General features: G+C 38.6%; 2 protein-coding genes across 2 annotated transcripts; one reads left to right on the forward strand and one right to left on the reverse strand.

The window, feature by feature from the left end:
* Window positions 1–3,380: 3,380 nt before the first annotated feature.
* On the forward strand, window positions 3,381–5,260 carry LOC131784436 (52 kDa repressor of the inhibitor of the protein kinase-like). Its single transcript, XM_059101243.2, has 2 exons — window positions 3,381–4,057; window positions 4,372–5,260. Exons 1-2 carry the CDS (start codon window positions 3,381–3,383, stop codon window positions 5,258–5,260), a joined length of 1,566 nt encoding a protein of 521 aa, XP_058957226.2.
* Window positions 5,261–6,895: 1,635 nt separating this feature from the next.
* Window positions 6,896–13,091, reverse strand: LOC131784445 (uncharacterized). The gene is made up of 6 exons (XM_059101249.2): window positions 12,926–13,091; window positions 12,430–12,574; window positions 11,134–11,361; window positions 9,974–10,064; window positions 9,418–9,528; window positions 6,896–8,870 (listed from the first exon to the last, which is right to left on the reverse strand). The coding sequence occupies exons 1-6, from the start codon at window positions 13,004–13,006 to the stop codon at window positions 8,789–8,791; spliced, it is 738 nt and encodes a 245-aa protein (XP_058957232.1). The 5' UTR covers window positions 13,007–13,091; the 3' UTR covers window positions 6,896–8,788.
* Window positions 13,092–15,853: the final 2,762 nt, after the last annotated feature.

Raw genomic sequence — 15,853 nt, forward strand, 5'->3', positions numbered from 1 at the left:
CCCCCTTCGTAACGACATATATCATACAGACGAGTCCTTACTTTAGTACTGCAAGAAAACAAGAAAATAATGATTCTCTCATTTCCTCTAGAAGAATATAACAAAAAAGGTCCAAAAATGCTATCTTCGGATTCCTCCACCCGGATCCCACTCTATACTCGAGCGCAGGCTAATACTCAGGGACCGAGGGCAAATAATCGGTGAGAAGACAATGAAACGGCGATTTAGATTCGACGCAAAAGTTTACAGAATTCGGCGAAAATGTAGTTGCGTCCTTTTTTCTTCTTAAAATATTTATTCCGCTCTGCTTCAACGTATTGAGCACTGTTCCACGCGAAAATCGACTCGCAGACTCCCTCTATATATATATATATATATATATATATATATATATATATATATTTAACAAATAGAGAAGCCTTGACTGTGCTCTGTTTTGTAATAAAGCACGCAGGAAGTGGCTAGAACACGAAAGAAGTGTAGGGAGAAACACGAGACGTAGTCGAGCCGCAAAACTCGGCTGCAGTGACTGATGTGAATTGCCACTCAACGTATCGGAAAGGATATCAGAGCAAGCTCTTATTTTTTCACTCGGAGGGCGGCCGATGTAGTTTCTGAGGCTTGCTTTACTGTGATGACCGGAGATCGCCATGATGAGCGAGCCGCGATGAACTTCGGCCTGATCATATTCGCTCAGACACCGTCATGATTAGTATGAATTTTAATAATTATGCCAGTTTGGTTATATTTTTCATCATTTCTGTTTTGTTCTGTTTTGTTTTTGAACACTGAACTTTATATACTATACGAGTGTTAGCCGTGTTTGATTTTTATTACCGTACGTAAGCTTGCAATCTAACTGGCCATGAAAATCTTTAAAACTCGGAATGTTTATTTTGTTTTTCCTTTGAGGATTTTCGTATCTGCTCACGTTTTAATAACGTAAATTACGGCGCCTGATATGTTTACAAACCTTTGTTTGATTCTTCTGTTGCTACTTGCCGGCTCGCTTCAGTTCCGAAATTTCACTTTCAATTATCGGGAAAAAGCTAAAAAGAAGTCCCGGAAAAGGTCGAACAAAGTACGATTGGCAGATGGCGTGACAGCTTTAGCTCAGTTCTATGCTCTATACTCTCATAGAGCACGCTCTTTCAACCAATGACAGCGCGCGTTATATCCGAACTTTATTATAAATATATATATATATATGTGTGTGTGTGTGTGAGTGTGTGTGTATAGACATAAATATAGCGTAAACATTTCCCGAAAAATCACCGGTACAGCAAAATTTCAACAAAAACAACATGAAAGTTAGTTATAGCTGCACAGACAACCTACAAACCATAATTAAGAAGCACAACAGAAAAATCCTCGAAACAAGCAAGACACCCTCCACGGAAAACAAATGCAACTGCAGGAAAAAAAACAACTGCCCTCTGAAAAACAACTGCCTCACTTCAAGCGTCGTCTACAACGCCAACGTAACAACAGAAAATGACACAACCGGAAAGAATTACATTGGACTTACTGAAGGAACTTTTAAGCAACGTTACACGCAACACAAACTTTCTTTTCGGAACAGAAACTGTTCAAACAGCACGGAACTATCAAAGCATATCTGGACACTCAAAGACAGCAACACCAATTTTACAATAAACTGGAGTATTTTAGCGACCGCCCCGGCCTACAGCAACAAAAGCAAGCGGTGCCATTAGTGCCACACAGAAAAACTTTATTTAAAGAAAAAAATAGAAAAAAATAAAAAATAAAATTAAAAAATAGAAAATAAATAGAAAAATGTACGGACGGCTTGCGTCTGCGGAAAAAGTTGAATGTGGTTCAACTCTTAGTTTCCGCAGACGCAAGCCATCACACACGAAAAGCTAGTTAAATTCACGCCCATTGACTTGCGTAAAATTACGCGACAGTGTAATCCACTTTTAATTTCTCATGATTTCTGTTATTTTTGCTTTGGTCAAAGAACACGACGATCTCAGTAAAGTTTTGTTATCGATGCCAATCTATTTCGTAATCTTTTTAAAGCATTTCTTTCACTCTTCATACAGACAGCGTATCATCTAAAATTAATTTTCAGTTTTCGACAAAGCTTTAGCCCCATAATTTGACAATTTTAATTTTTCTCATCATAGCGTTACCAGATGAGCTTCTATGTGTCGTATTCAAGTATTTTAGTCTTAAAGAGATAATAAACAAGCTAAGGCTCGTATGCAGAAGATGGAGACGTATCTCTGAAAGTGACATGTTGTGGACCAATGTTTGCCTAGATGAATGGGGCATCACTCATTTAAGCGAGAATCAGTTAAAGACAATCATACAGCACGCACGGGGTTTCAGAAATTTCTCAGTAGCCTATATTGATGTCAAGAAACGTCGAGTCAAGGAGACACAATCTATAGCTCATGCTATTTGTAACAGTCTATGTTTGTCTCGTGGACTTAACTATTTAAATTTGAGTGGCCAGTTGGTATCTAATCTGACCTTCTTGTAAGGCACGTGCCAGTTGGAGTATTTGATCCTAAATGATTGTATTGCATTAAAGGACATATTCCCGATTTCTTTTTGTAAAAATTTAACTTTCCTTTCGCTTAACAGGGTAGTTATTCACGAGGGTGAGCTCTTGCAGTCTGTACTACCGCTGTCAAATCTGTTTTTCATCGCTGTAAAGGGAAACGAGCTATCTTTAGAGTCACTTAAAGAAATGTGCAAAACACTTTGCAAGGTTTCCGTTCTCAACTTAGACTTTAATACAGTAAATCGATCAGAATTTTTATCCTTAGCAAGTGAATTTGATATCACTGTCAACAATGCTCAAATAAAGGGTGCAGTACGTTGACTCAGTTAAGTCAGTTAAGAAACATTTATCAGATAAAGTAAGCATTTAGCTTGTCAATGTTCAGTTTTCATATCACAGTCTGTTAAAAATCAATTTGACGATTTATCGATAAACGACTTCCTTAGTTTATAGGAGTTTCCCAATTTTCTTCCACTGATCAGCATGTTGTATCCTACTTTGATGTCGGGGACATCGTAAGTGGCAAAGTTGATCCAAGAACTCTTTAGTCCCACGAAAAAATTAAATACCTTAAGAACCATTTCGCTCCGCCTCCTTCATACACAGGCTTTTCCTCTAAGACTGTGGTTGAGGGAAAAGACAAACATACCAAGAAGCTTGTGTTCATGGTTGGAAAAGTATACATGGCTTGTATATAGTCCTTCACAAATGGGAGGTTTTTCAAATATTGTGTGATGCATAATAATCCACAGATCCTCGAGCACAGAAAAGGCCACTAGTAACAGCTCCATTCCAAAAGCTTGAAAAAGCCACTGGGAAAGATAGGGTACTTGAGCGTCATCAGAAAATGCAATATCACCAGTTGGCACTTGAAGCCGGCATTGCCATAATCCGAAGTATTCAAAAACCAAAGGAAACCTTGCCATACAGGATTTCCACGCAAAACCAAGAGATATTTGGAAAAAACATGAACGCACTTAGAGCAATCATAAGTACCATAATATTGTGTGGCAAACAGAACATCCCTCTTAGAGGCCATCGAGATGACAGCACAAGCACGGCATCCAACAAAGGCAACTTTCATGCCATTCGTATGCTATTGGGCAACTCTGATAAAAATCTTAAAGAACACTTACTTACTTGTGGGAGAAATGCTACAAGCACCTCAAAACCTGTACAAGAGGAGGTCATTCGCATCACTGGAGAGTTTATTCGGGCGAAAATTACACAGCCGATTCAGAGGGAAGACGCTTTTTTCTCAATCATTGGCGATGAGGTAATAGATAAATACGCAAACCAAGAAATATTAAGTGTTTGCCTTAGGTTTTTAGATCTAAACAACGATGTTTCACCTAAAATCAAAGAAGTATCTTTTGACTATGTCAAATATGATGATGATGGTGCCAGTGCCATGTCCTCAGAAGCATGTGGTGTGCAAGGAAGAATAAGGAGAATAGCACCGATGGCACTGTACACTCATTGCAACAGTCACGTTTTGAATCTCAGTGTTGCAGCCGCATGCAGGTTAACTTCCGTCAGAAACATGATTGGAACCTTAAATGAAACTTTCCTTTTCTTTCATTTTTCACCTAAAAGACAGTGATTTCTAGAACAAGTTTTAGAGAAGTGTGGTTCTACCTCCAGAAAGGCTAAAAAAAAGACTATAAAAGGCTATAAAAGGCTATAAAAGGCTTATGCAAAACCCGATGGGTGGAAAGGCATGAATGTTACGAGACTTTCTCCGAACTTTACGCGTACGTTTGCATAAGCTTGGAAGCGATAGTTGATCATGGGTCGCATCCTCATGTTTATTCCTCGTTATCGTTCACGTGGGACAGGGAGACTAAAACCAAGGCACAAGGTCTTCTGGCGAATTTGAAGACATTCGGATTCATTTTCACCTTTTTGATCACAAAGAATAGCCTTGGAACACTCAAACCTATTGCAGCCAAGCTTCAGAAGAAAGACCAAGATGTCTTCCGAGCGTATTCTATGATTGATGACACTATTAAAGCAGTTGCCAGAGTGAGGTCAAACATAGAGGAAGAATGTCATGAATGGCTTGAAGACGCATCTATACTAGCTGATAAGATTGGCGCTACAGTCTCAGTACCAAGAATCACTGGGAGGCAGGAACATAGGAACAATGCACCTAGCGTAAACCCGGAATCGCATTATCGTGTTAACGTTGCTATACCTTTTATAGAACATTTATTGGAAGAAATGAGTTCAAGATTCAGCGAAGACAACAGGATAGGGGCCGAAATTTTCCCCTTAGTTCCATCTACCGTGGTGAAGCATGACAGTCTTCGTAATTTAGCAGAAAAGCTGCAATTTTGGCAACAGGACTTACCTACACCGTCCTCTCTTCTTTCTGAGTTAAGGGAATGGCAATACTTTTGGAAACAGTACACACCCACTTTACAGCTACCGGGAAATCTTATTGAGTGTGTAAAATATGCTGATGAGGATATGTACCCCAACATACGAATTTTGCTTATTATTGGTTGTACCCTTCCTGTTAGTTCTGCCGAAGCTGAGCGTTCATTCTCTGGCTTGCGACGAATCAAGTCATATCTCAGAAACAGGATGTCTGATGAGCGGTTGTCAGGACTTGCACTCGTGCACTTACATCATGACCTTGACATTGATGTTGACGAAATCTGTACAATTCTTGTAACCAAACACAAGAGGAGAATGTTCCAAGGGTGCATCCTTTACGAGTAGAATCCAAGTAAACGGTAAGCGGCCATGGAATTATAACGTGCAACCGCGACTGGTGGGAGGGGGTGTGGGGGGTGTGGGGGAGAAGTAATTTGCCTCAAAAGTGTCCAACAGTCCTTTCTGAACCAGAGTTTGGAACCCCCCCAGTCAAAAATTCCTGGATCTGCCCCTGTTTTGTGTTGTTCGTCAATGACTTACCCTTAAATGTCCACACGCAGATCGACATGTTTGCTGACGACACCACCCTCCTTGCTTCTTCCGATTATATAAATGTAGAAGAGCTCAAGAACACTCTCTCACGCGAAGTCTCCAACGTTGATGAGTGGGCAACAAACAACAAACTGCAACTAAATTATTCCGAGACGAAGACAGTACTCATTGATGGACCGCGCCTACGAAAACGTTTAAGTAATGAAGATCGCAAGCTCTTCATCGCAAGATGGAGCTCAAGAGAAGCACGTTAGAACAGGTCGAGAGTGTCAAGCTGCTAAGCCTTGAACTTGATGAACAGCTCAGTTTCGATGTTCATATCGACTCTTTATGTAAGAAGATTTCAAAGCGTGTCGGCATACTTAACAGAATTAAGGCTTACTTACCAAGAACAGAGCGTATACTTTATTATAATTCTTTAATTAAGCCACTGATATTATATTGCAGTGTAACATGGACAAGCTGCTGCAGTCATGACAATATAAATAATATATTTAAGCTGCAGCAACGCTGTGCTAGAATCATCCTAGACGCCCAACAACGCCATGGCATTGTGGATCTATTTAATATTTTAGGGTGGGTGCGATGAGGATTATGGGTACTTGCCCTGCCTTTATAAACGAACTGTTAGAACTAAACAACACCCAGCACAACAGAAATACACGAGGTGCTAACTTAACCATTTCACCTAGGAGATACACCACAGAAAAAGAGGGAGGCCGCACGTTTTCTGCAACGACCTCAACATGTTGGAGTCACCTCCCCCTTAAGCTACGCGCTTCTCAATCTGTAAATACTTTGAAGAATGCTTTATATAAACATCTTAAATTAGGTCAGCTTAGGGATAAGGCTTTTACTCCTTTTTCAGATAATTTTTTCTTAGATCGCATTATCTGAGCAATATGTTACACCTTTAACTTTTAGATCTTGATTTGTTGTACATTGTGATTTTTAATTAGGTTTTAATTTAAATCTTAATTAGGTTATTAATTATAATAGGTTTTTTTTCATTGTAACAATGTTTATAGAGGGCCACAAGTTAATTTGTTTTTAGTTATTAAGTGTCACCCTCTTTAAATAAAGTTTGATTGATTCATTGATTCACTGAACAGTAGTGAGTGGAGCGACAGAATTTCGTTGTGGAATACGAACAGTGGATTCCGATTTTCGAGTCTCCATAGGAAATGAAAATCAAAATTAGTAAAAGTCAACCCAATCAGAAATTGGGTGGACTGGGGGAGGGGGAACGACTTTTAGTTCGAGTAATCGCGCGTTACGAGAAATCGAGGACCCGAGCAATCGGGATTCCACTGAAGTGAAAACAGTAAAGCTTTCACGCGTTTCTCACCTACTGTTAGCATATCTTTCATTTCCTCTTTCACACCTTTTTCAAGAGAAAAACAGAAATCAAACGTTATCGAGTTTCACAGTTCGTTTTTATTCCACAGTTTAGCGCTTTCGTTCACGTGAACAAAAATCCTAAGTTGTGACGGGATCATGTGAACAAGATAACATCAATACGCATGTTTTGAATTAAAACAAACTCTAGCACTGGAACAGAAGTATCATCTATTTTTACTAGAACGTCAAGGATGATGTTTTCGCTCAGTTTTGTTGGGGAGTCCAAATCCGCGGAGAGGGGGGTCCACATCCGCTGACGGATTTGGACTGGGGGGTCCAAATCCGCTAGGACACCAGCTCAAGGCAATCTTAAAGCGTCAAAATCTTCACAAACTCCGACAGTCCATTTCCTGTTCTCTTTGGTTTTCAGCTCGTTATAATTTCGCCGTTTAACATGTTTAAAAGTCTTTGTTCGTTTCTTCTGTGGCTACTTGTGATCACTTGTCGGTACTAATTTTATTGGTTTCTGTATAGCATATACGTAAACAATAATTCACTTCAGTGTCGGTGAAAGTGCTGGATAGTTGCCCCAACTGGTGTTCCCTATTTCTCCAACCTTTTGTCCACCACGCACAAAGTCCGCTTAAAATTTCATTCAAAATGAGATAGCGTTTAACGCTAGTCGTTCCAAAGAACATCTCACGCAGAAAACGGTACGCTGTTTGTTAACAATTTTTCCCGTGCGTTGGCAAAACTTAATGAAGAACAAAAAACACAGTCATTGTCTCTGTTACTACTGTCACTCTATGTTACTGCTATCACTCTCTGTTACTGCTGTCACCCTATCTGTTACTGATGTCACTCATTAACTGCTGTCACTGTCTCTGTTACGGCCGTCACTCTGTAACTGCTGTCATTGTCTCTGTTACTGCTGTCACTCACTGTTACTGTTGTCACCCTCTCTGTTACTGCTGTCACTCATTAGCTGCTGTCACTGTCTCTGTTACTGCTTGCACTGTCTCTGTTACAGCTGTCACTCTGTAGCTGCCATAACTGTCTGTTACTGCTTTGACTGTCCCTGTTACTGCTGTGACTGTCTCTGTTACTGCTGTGACTGTCTCTGTTACAACTGTCACCCTGTAACTGCTGTCACTGTCTCTGTTACTGCTGTCACTGTCTCTGAACTGACGTCATTGTCACTGTAACCTCTATAACTCCCAATTGCTTCTGTCACTCTCTCCACTAAAGCTAGCTGTCACTGTGATCTTAAATATCCATATCATTACCTGGGTGTTCCACAAATTCTTGAGATACACAAGTCAATTAATTGGTAACCTGGTATTCATTGGTATTCATTACAATATGACAGATAAGTTGAAGTAGGATTTTGCAGTTGCTATCTTCATGTGTACACAAAGCTATCTGGTTGACTAACTCCTTTATTTACACAGTTTAGGGAAGAATATTCCCAATTTTTTCCTCTTTAGAGATTATCTACAGGTGAATTTGTGTCCCTTTTTTCTTTTTTTTTATGTTACCCTAAGCATTATTACAAAGAATCTTAAATAGCACAAAATTATTACAAAGAATCTTAAATAGTACAAAAATAAATTGTAAGTGCCCAAAAATAACTGATTTTTGTAAGAAGGTTCTTTTAACTTGAGAAATTTGATTATGACCACATAATACAACATATGTAAAAAACATAAATTATCAGCAAGCATAACACTGAGTGAATTGCACTCTAGAAGGGAAAAAAATAGCAAGCAAAGTAGATGTTTTTTAATCTGTTAGGTCATCTTTCCTCTATTGTCAGCAAAAGTAACATGCCAAAAATCAATTAATTTGTTGCACTTGAATCAGAGGCTGAAAAAAGACCTCTGTCACTAAACAAAAGTTAGTCAAAATAGCCTCAAGGCTGAGGTTTTAACCCATAGTTTTCAGGAAAGAGAATCTGCTCATGAATTTGCAATGAAGTCACTAAGTTAGATTTAGAACAACAGCAAATTTCCTCCAGTTTCCTTGTTCAGGTGTCCTCAGATCTCCTACAATGTCTTCTGGTCTACATCAAGAAAATAGTCATGAAAACTATTATTTCATGGAAAAGAAGAAAGAACCAAACAAAACTTGAAACAATGTCATGCATAACACAGATATGTACAACCAAAGCAGAAAACTTTTTTTTGCCAGAACATGCAAAACAACCAAAATGAGAACACTCTGAGGGAGTAAAATTGGAATCTTGAGGAAAATGCAGATATTCTCTCACTTTTAGGGCTTTCACCAGGTAAGTCTGATGCTTAAATTGGTTTTAACCTGTTCACTTGACTGCCTCCTTTCCCAGTCAGAAAAGTAAACTATAAGCTGTAAATCATAGTGAGGCAAACTTACAAAGACTAAACATTTGCATTTGAGAGAGAGAGAAACTCAGTGAGAGATCAATGATCCATAAATAATGTCCAGTTATCCCTACTAAGTCTACCCTCAGACTGTATTCATATTGCTTTAGGACAGTGTATATACCACATAGGAACCAAAAAACTAGTTTTGTTCTGACAACATACAGAAAAATGGGTGGAAATTAATTGATTGGTGATGAGCCAACATACCTTAACTCTTTTTTATTATGAAGGATATGAAAGTTCACTGCTGGTATCAACAGTCTTAAGGCCATTCTCATCTTAAGAGAGTCTACTGTTTCCATTTCCCCAAGAACAATCCTGTTGGATACAATATATTTGTTGTCTTCTCAATATCTATTTCATAATAAGTGTACAGAAAGCAAATTTGTAGTAGGACTCTCAATTTAGATCTAAGACAGTGCACTTTAAGTTTACATAATAATAATAATAATAATAATAATAATAATAATAATAATAATAATAATTATAATAATAAAATAATAACATCAATTAAGCACTCCCCCACTATTGGCCCAGTTCAAGGCCAATACAAACAAATTGTAAATAAACAAAGTTTGAAAATCCCAACTAGCTGAGGATTTGAACTGGGAACAACTAAGAACAAATTCAGAGAGTAGCAGGGTGGAATTCTTGAATCTGGGTACCACCAGATTATAAGTCCAGTGCTCAGTAACCACTCGGCCACATTGCCTCCCCAATTATAGTATGGGCGATAAACACTCATGTACTTAGTATACAATACCTCAATTTATATTTATCAGCAACAGAATCTGTCAGTTCTGGAGAATCTGCTCCAGTCATTACACTGTCTGAGTCTGTAAAATCATCCTCACCTGATGTATAAATTTAAAAAAAACTAACTTGATGACAGTTGTTTATATATGTTGTTCTACAAGAAGTTTAATGTAACTCTTTCTTTAAACATAGTCAGCAGCAGCCAATGAACCAGCAGAATGGATGTCCTAAAGGAACAGCAGTTTGAAGATAGTGAGACAGATTTTTTGACCCCCCCCCCCTTCCATGATGTTGCACAACAAATATAGCCCACTAAGGTGAGTGACCTTGCCCTAAATGTAATAACATTGCCCCTAAAAGGCTATTAGACTCATTAATTCTGTCAAAGGTAATAAGGGGAAAACCAATTCAATGTAGCAGGTTCACCAATGTGATGTTGTGGGAAAATTTTCAAGGAGATTGCAATGTGCTTTGCTTCTTTACATACTTTACTAGTGATTGCTGATAGACCTAATTCTACAGCTGAATCTGATTATGATCTATATTACGCCATGGTTACCTATCAAGCAAATGCAGGGTGGCCTCTCCCACCCATAAGATAAGGGCTTTTGAATTTAATACATGGGTAACTGCCCTAGTTCTTTTTGAAAGGCAGCATCATCCTTGCAATAACCAAAGGGTGACTAAAGGGATAAACTGAGGGCATCCTAGCCTTATCCCCAGCTTTCTCCAACTCTTCCAAAGCCTTAAACAGTTACTATGTGAGAGGGGTAAGTTAATGTTTTAGGACTGTTAATTTTAGGAATGTACCACCAATTCCAAAGGAAACGCCTGGTGGGCATAAAACATCACATTTTGAGAACATACCACTATGGATAATCACCACATTAACAACTCCACTTAAACTGTACATCACCTGTTGGGTTGCATACTGTCATGATTCCTGCAACTGTACAGTCATGTACTTGGAGTTCCTACCTTTCTTTTCCTAGATGATTACAGTTGTAATTGGCAAATTTTTTCCTGCCAGAATTTTTATTGTCTCCCTTATTGACAGATTATTCAAGCAACCTTGAACTTTTAATTTTATTTTAAATTGTTGTGTCAGATAGGTGTGGTGCAGTGTTTGGCACACATGCATAATCATATGAGGAATCAATTTCTAACCTTGGTCAGCAAAGGTCAACTCATAATACAAGTTATTGGCCTTCCTATAGGATTCTGGCCAATTGTAGCCTTTCCCTACTGGCCTGTGGGGTTCTTGCTTGATTCCTTCATCTTTAGCTGACAAGCTTGTCCCATAAACATAGTATAATCGCTTTACTTTACCATCTTTCTTCGGTCCTTTGAACACATAATGGAATTTAAAGCTGTCTTCGGGTCTCACTTCAGCATCTGCATTCAGAAAAACACAAGTCACAGGGTACTTTGCAAAAAAAGTAATATAAAGGCTCTTTAAAAAATGGAGAGTAAAAGTGATATATTGATTTTATCTTTGTTATTCAATTTTTGCAAAAGTAAAATCTACTACAATGGAAAAATATTTTTGATAGCTGTTGCTCATTTACTGTACAAGTAGTGCAACACTCAATATACATGTAGTATACCTTAACTTATGTGATGCTCTTAAATGCAGCTCTTAAATGAAGCACTTAAATGAGATTAAATTGAATTGCAGAAAATTGTCCACATTTAAAATGCATGCAAAAGAGAATACAGTAAAATCAAGTGTACACTCACATGTTATGGTGAAGAAATGTAAAATGGTTTCTGTGTTTACATAGCCTTATGTAAACACACGGGAGGTTGGGAGAAAATGAGATAAGAGTAGGAAACCATGATGTGAAGCGGACTGGTTTCCAGCTTATCGAGAAACACGGAAACCACTTTACATTTCTTTTATAAAATAACTAATGAAAGAGGAACAAAAACCGTGTTTACATACACTCATGTAAAATGGTTTTATGGCCAATCAGAGCGTGCGTACTATTTGAATTATTTTATAATTCAATTTTATCTGTGGTTCTAATTATATTTCCTTTCTTCTAACCCTTTCACTCTCAAGACATAGTTTCTCCTTACAACATCAATACATAACTAACCAGACAAGTGACGAGGAAAAAAAGAAAAAGATCTACTTTGGGATTATTAATTGATCCAATACTGAATTCTCAAATTAACGTCATAAGAATTGTATAACAGACAGTAAAGAGAATTACTACTCAGATCTTGGGAGTGAAAGAGTTAGATGCTATTACAGAATATATGCATCACCAACCCAAAACAAACAAAACACCAATTCAAACCCAGGATAAAATTGAAACACAAAAGTAAAACTTAATTTAGGTTCATCTTTTTCCATTCACCCACACATACGTGTTTTGGAAATGATTGGATTTTTTCATGTTTAGGAACACCACTTGCATTAAGTTCATCAGTCAAATCTGTGTATATGAGTCATACCTTCGCTGAAGTCATCAAGCCTAGGATGATAGAAGTATCCTGTTTTGACTTTCATATTTTCCTGTTCTCTCTTTTCATCTGGGAGACGATAACGAACTGTTCCATGTCCTAAATCGATCAAGGCTGGGGAATCTAACATCAGCTGCTGTTGATTTGATGTTGAAAAAAAAGGCTTTTTTTGCAAAGAGGCATGACTGTGCTATGTGATTCATATATCAGGTCTGAGGTCTGACTTACAACATGTCTTCGGACAATGGTGAGAAAGATAAAGTGGCGAAGACTCAACAGCTTGAAACTAAAAGAAACCCATGCAGGATTTAAAATCCTTGGAGATTAAAGGAGAAACATGTTTAAGAAACCGTCCGATTTTCATCGCCAACATCTAAAAAATAGATTCCATGATGTCGAGCAGCGTCTGGACAGTACCAGAGTACAGATGGTCAACTGGGTAGCAACGTTTGTATTTGTAAGTTACATACGATACTGTTTGTCTTACCCCGTTTTCTTTGGCAAGTGCCTCAGCCCTAGGACTAATTAGGTCCGAGTCTCGTCTATTTGCAGAAGCAGCCGTTCCCATCTGGTTGGAAAGTCTCCAAAGTCTAGATCACTTCGCGAAATAACCTTTCGAGCGGCGCCATCTTGTTTTCCTGCTTATCTAGTAACCAAGCAGCCTTTGAGGCACGCATCTGATGTGACGTCAAATATATCATTCAGTGCAGGAGGCAGCACAACTTCGTTCTCAGGGTCCTCTCTCTTTCTCACTTGCGTCGCACCCGATTAGCTCGTATTTTAAAATTACTTACGCGAGAATATAATTAGTGTCAAATTGTCTCGCTCCTATGCAGAGGAAAAAGAAAAAGGAGTGAGCATACTGTAGCAGTCAATTCGATCGAGAGCAGTTGACTTTATTGATGCACTTTCCTGTAATAGGCGAGTGTTTGGGATGGAGAACGACGGATTTTGAAGAACTGTATGGCGACCTAGGTCAATGATCAATGACAAAAGAACTGGCTCGGGAAGTAAGTGGTTTTTATTTATCGAGTCCCTGTGAGGTTTGATGAATAGCAGAATCAGTACTGAATATGTCTCGATCGAGAGCAGACGGGACCATGAGCTCCTGTTAGTTATATTTTAGAAATTTTACAAATTTCCATACAGTTTCTTATATTTATTTAGACGCCATTATGGACGAAATGCGCAAGCGCGGCCGCCATCTTGTCCAATATTTCTGCCGAAGATCAATTTGATGAGTGTGTCTGGACTACACCTTAAAACATGGATCATGGATATGTGATATGTCGGAGCAACAATCACCAAGAGCTTCAATCAGTTCAAAAGGAACGCCAGATTGGTCATGCCCCACCCCTGCGAAATGAGTGCCCCGAGAAAAGCCCAGGGTCGAAACGATCAACTGTCTATCACGTTACTTGATTAAAGAACTTTTACATCATTCAGTAATCCTACAGTAACATCACTAACATAAAAAGTACAAGTACTTTTATTATGTTACTCAATATACTAGAACAACAGTCAGAGAAAAGACTTAACCCTCTACTAACGGTAATACGTTTAATTGCTTCGAGATAAAAAAAAAATTAGGACAAATTTAATGTAATTGGCAGAATTTTGGTTTCAGACAAAAAGTGAAAACACTCACAAGTCAATTAGGGTAGGGTGGTGGTTTGGACCCTCCGAATCCTCCTCCTTAACCTGCTAGTGAGCCCGCATATATATATATATGTCCTAAACAAATGTGGGGGCAGAGTCTACCTTGGCATAAAGTGACTGTTTCAAACAGGTCATCGACAACCACAACAAGCGCATCTTACACTCGTCCCACTCACCTTACACGAAAGACAACAAAGACGGCACGGAAACCAACAAAACATGCAACTGCCGACAAAAGAACAATTGCCCGCTCAATGGTAACTGCCTTCAATCCTCAGTCGTTTATCAAGCCACCGTCACACGGAACGACAACAACACCTCTGAAACATACATCGGACTCACAGAAACCGACTTCAAAACAAGACACAGAAATCACACCGCATCATTCCGCCACGCCAAGCACAAAAACTCTACCGAACTTAGCAAACACATCTGGACACTCAAGAACGACAACATTGACTATTCTATCTCATGGCGCGTCTTATCATCTAACTCTCCCTACAACAGCTCCAGTAAAAGATGCAACCTCTGTCTAAAAGAAAAATTCCTGATAATTTACCGACCCGACCTCTCATCACTAAATAAGCGTAACGAACTCGTATCTTCATGCCGACACAGAAACAAAGCGTTGCTACGCAACAGCTGAACTTTAAAGTTTTTAAGTTTACCGCGTATTATGCAAATTTTCCTAGTATATAAACGATAGTCACATGAATATTCTTTCATTAAACCCCTGAAGAGTGAAGCGATTCACGAAACAGGCTTGTCGGGAAATGTAGTTACGTCCCTTTTTTTCCTCTCGTAATATTTATCCTGCTCTGCTTCAACGTATTGAGCACTGTTCCACGCGAAAATCGACTTGCAGACTTCCTATATATATATATATATATGTCCTATATAAATACTTTAAGAGGAAAAAGGACGCGACTACATTTTAGTTGCGTCCTTTTTTCCTCTTAAAATATTTGTTCCGCTCTGCTTCAACGTATTGAGCACTGTTCCACGCGAAAATCAACTTGCAGACTCCCTATGTCCTATATATATATCTCCTCCACGGCTATTGTTCGGCCTCGTCAAAACAACGTCTGTGTATACAAATAATAACATTACTTTCAGTAATGAAATTAATCTACAATTCGACATTGTCAATACGCAAGCTTTTGAGAGCCTACAAAAATGTTTCTTGAATGTCTCTTGCACAACTCGTTCTTGTCCTTCACAGCTAAGTTTTTCTTTCCTAAAGCAAAAAAGTTGCACAAGTTAATGCCATAGATATTTTAACTGCCATCAGTTGCACAAGTTAATGCCATAGATATTTTAACGGCCATCATCATCGTTATCATGATAGTTACACCTTCCTATATCCTATTTGCAAATTAAAGTAACGCTAAGGGTCCGGGCACGCTGAGCTGACAAAATTTGTTTGGTTGCACCAAAAACCTCGACAAAATTTGTCTCCGCCAGATTTTAATTTTTTCAATCGTGGGCGCACTGAAAAACAGCAAAATATTTGTTTACAGCCAATCACATGGATGTACAAATTGAACAAAACTTGGGACTTGAATTTAGAAAGGAAGATCAAATTTTCTTTAATGTTTCCTTCAAGTCGAGGCTTGTAAGTTGATGAACATTGTTGGTCATCCAATCCCGGAATACCTACTAAAGCGCCTACAACGTGTCCAGTTAGCCGCTGCAGGTTTCGTTCTTAGGCGCTATGTGCATATGCCGTATCTAATCAAACTAGGATGATGCCGAT

Source organism: Pocillopora verrucosa, chromosome 12 (assembly GCF_036669915.1).
Source record: "Pocillopora verrucosa isolate sample1 chromosome 12, ASM3666991v2, whole genome shotgun sequence".
Lineage (NCBI taxonomy): Eukaryota > Metazoa > Cnidaria > Anthozoa > Scleractinia > Pocilloporidae > Pocillopora > Pocillopora verrucosa.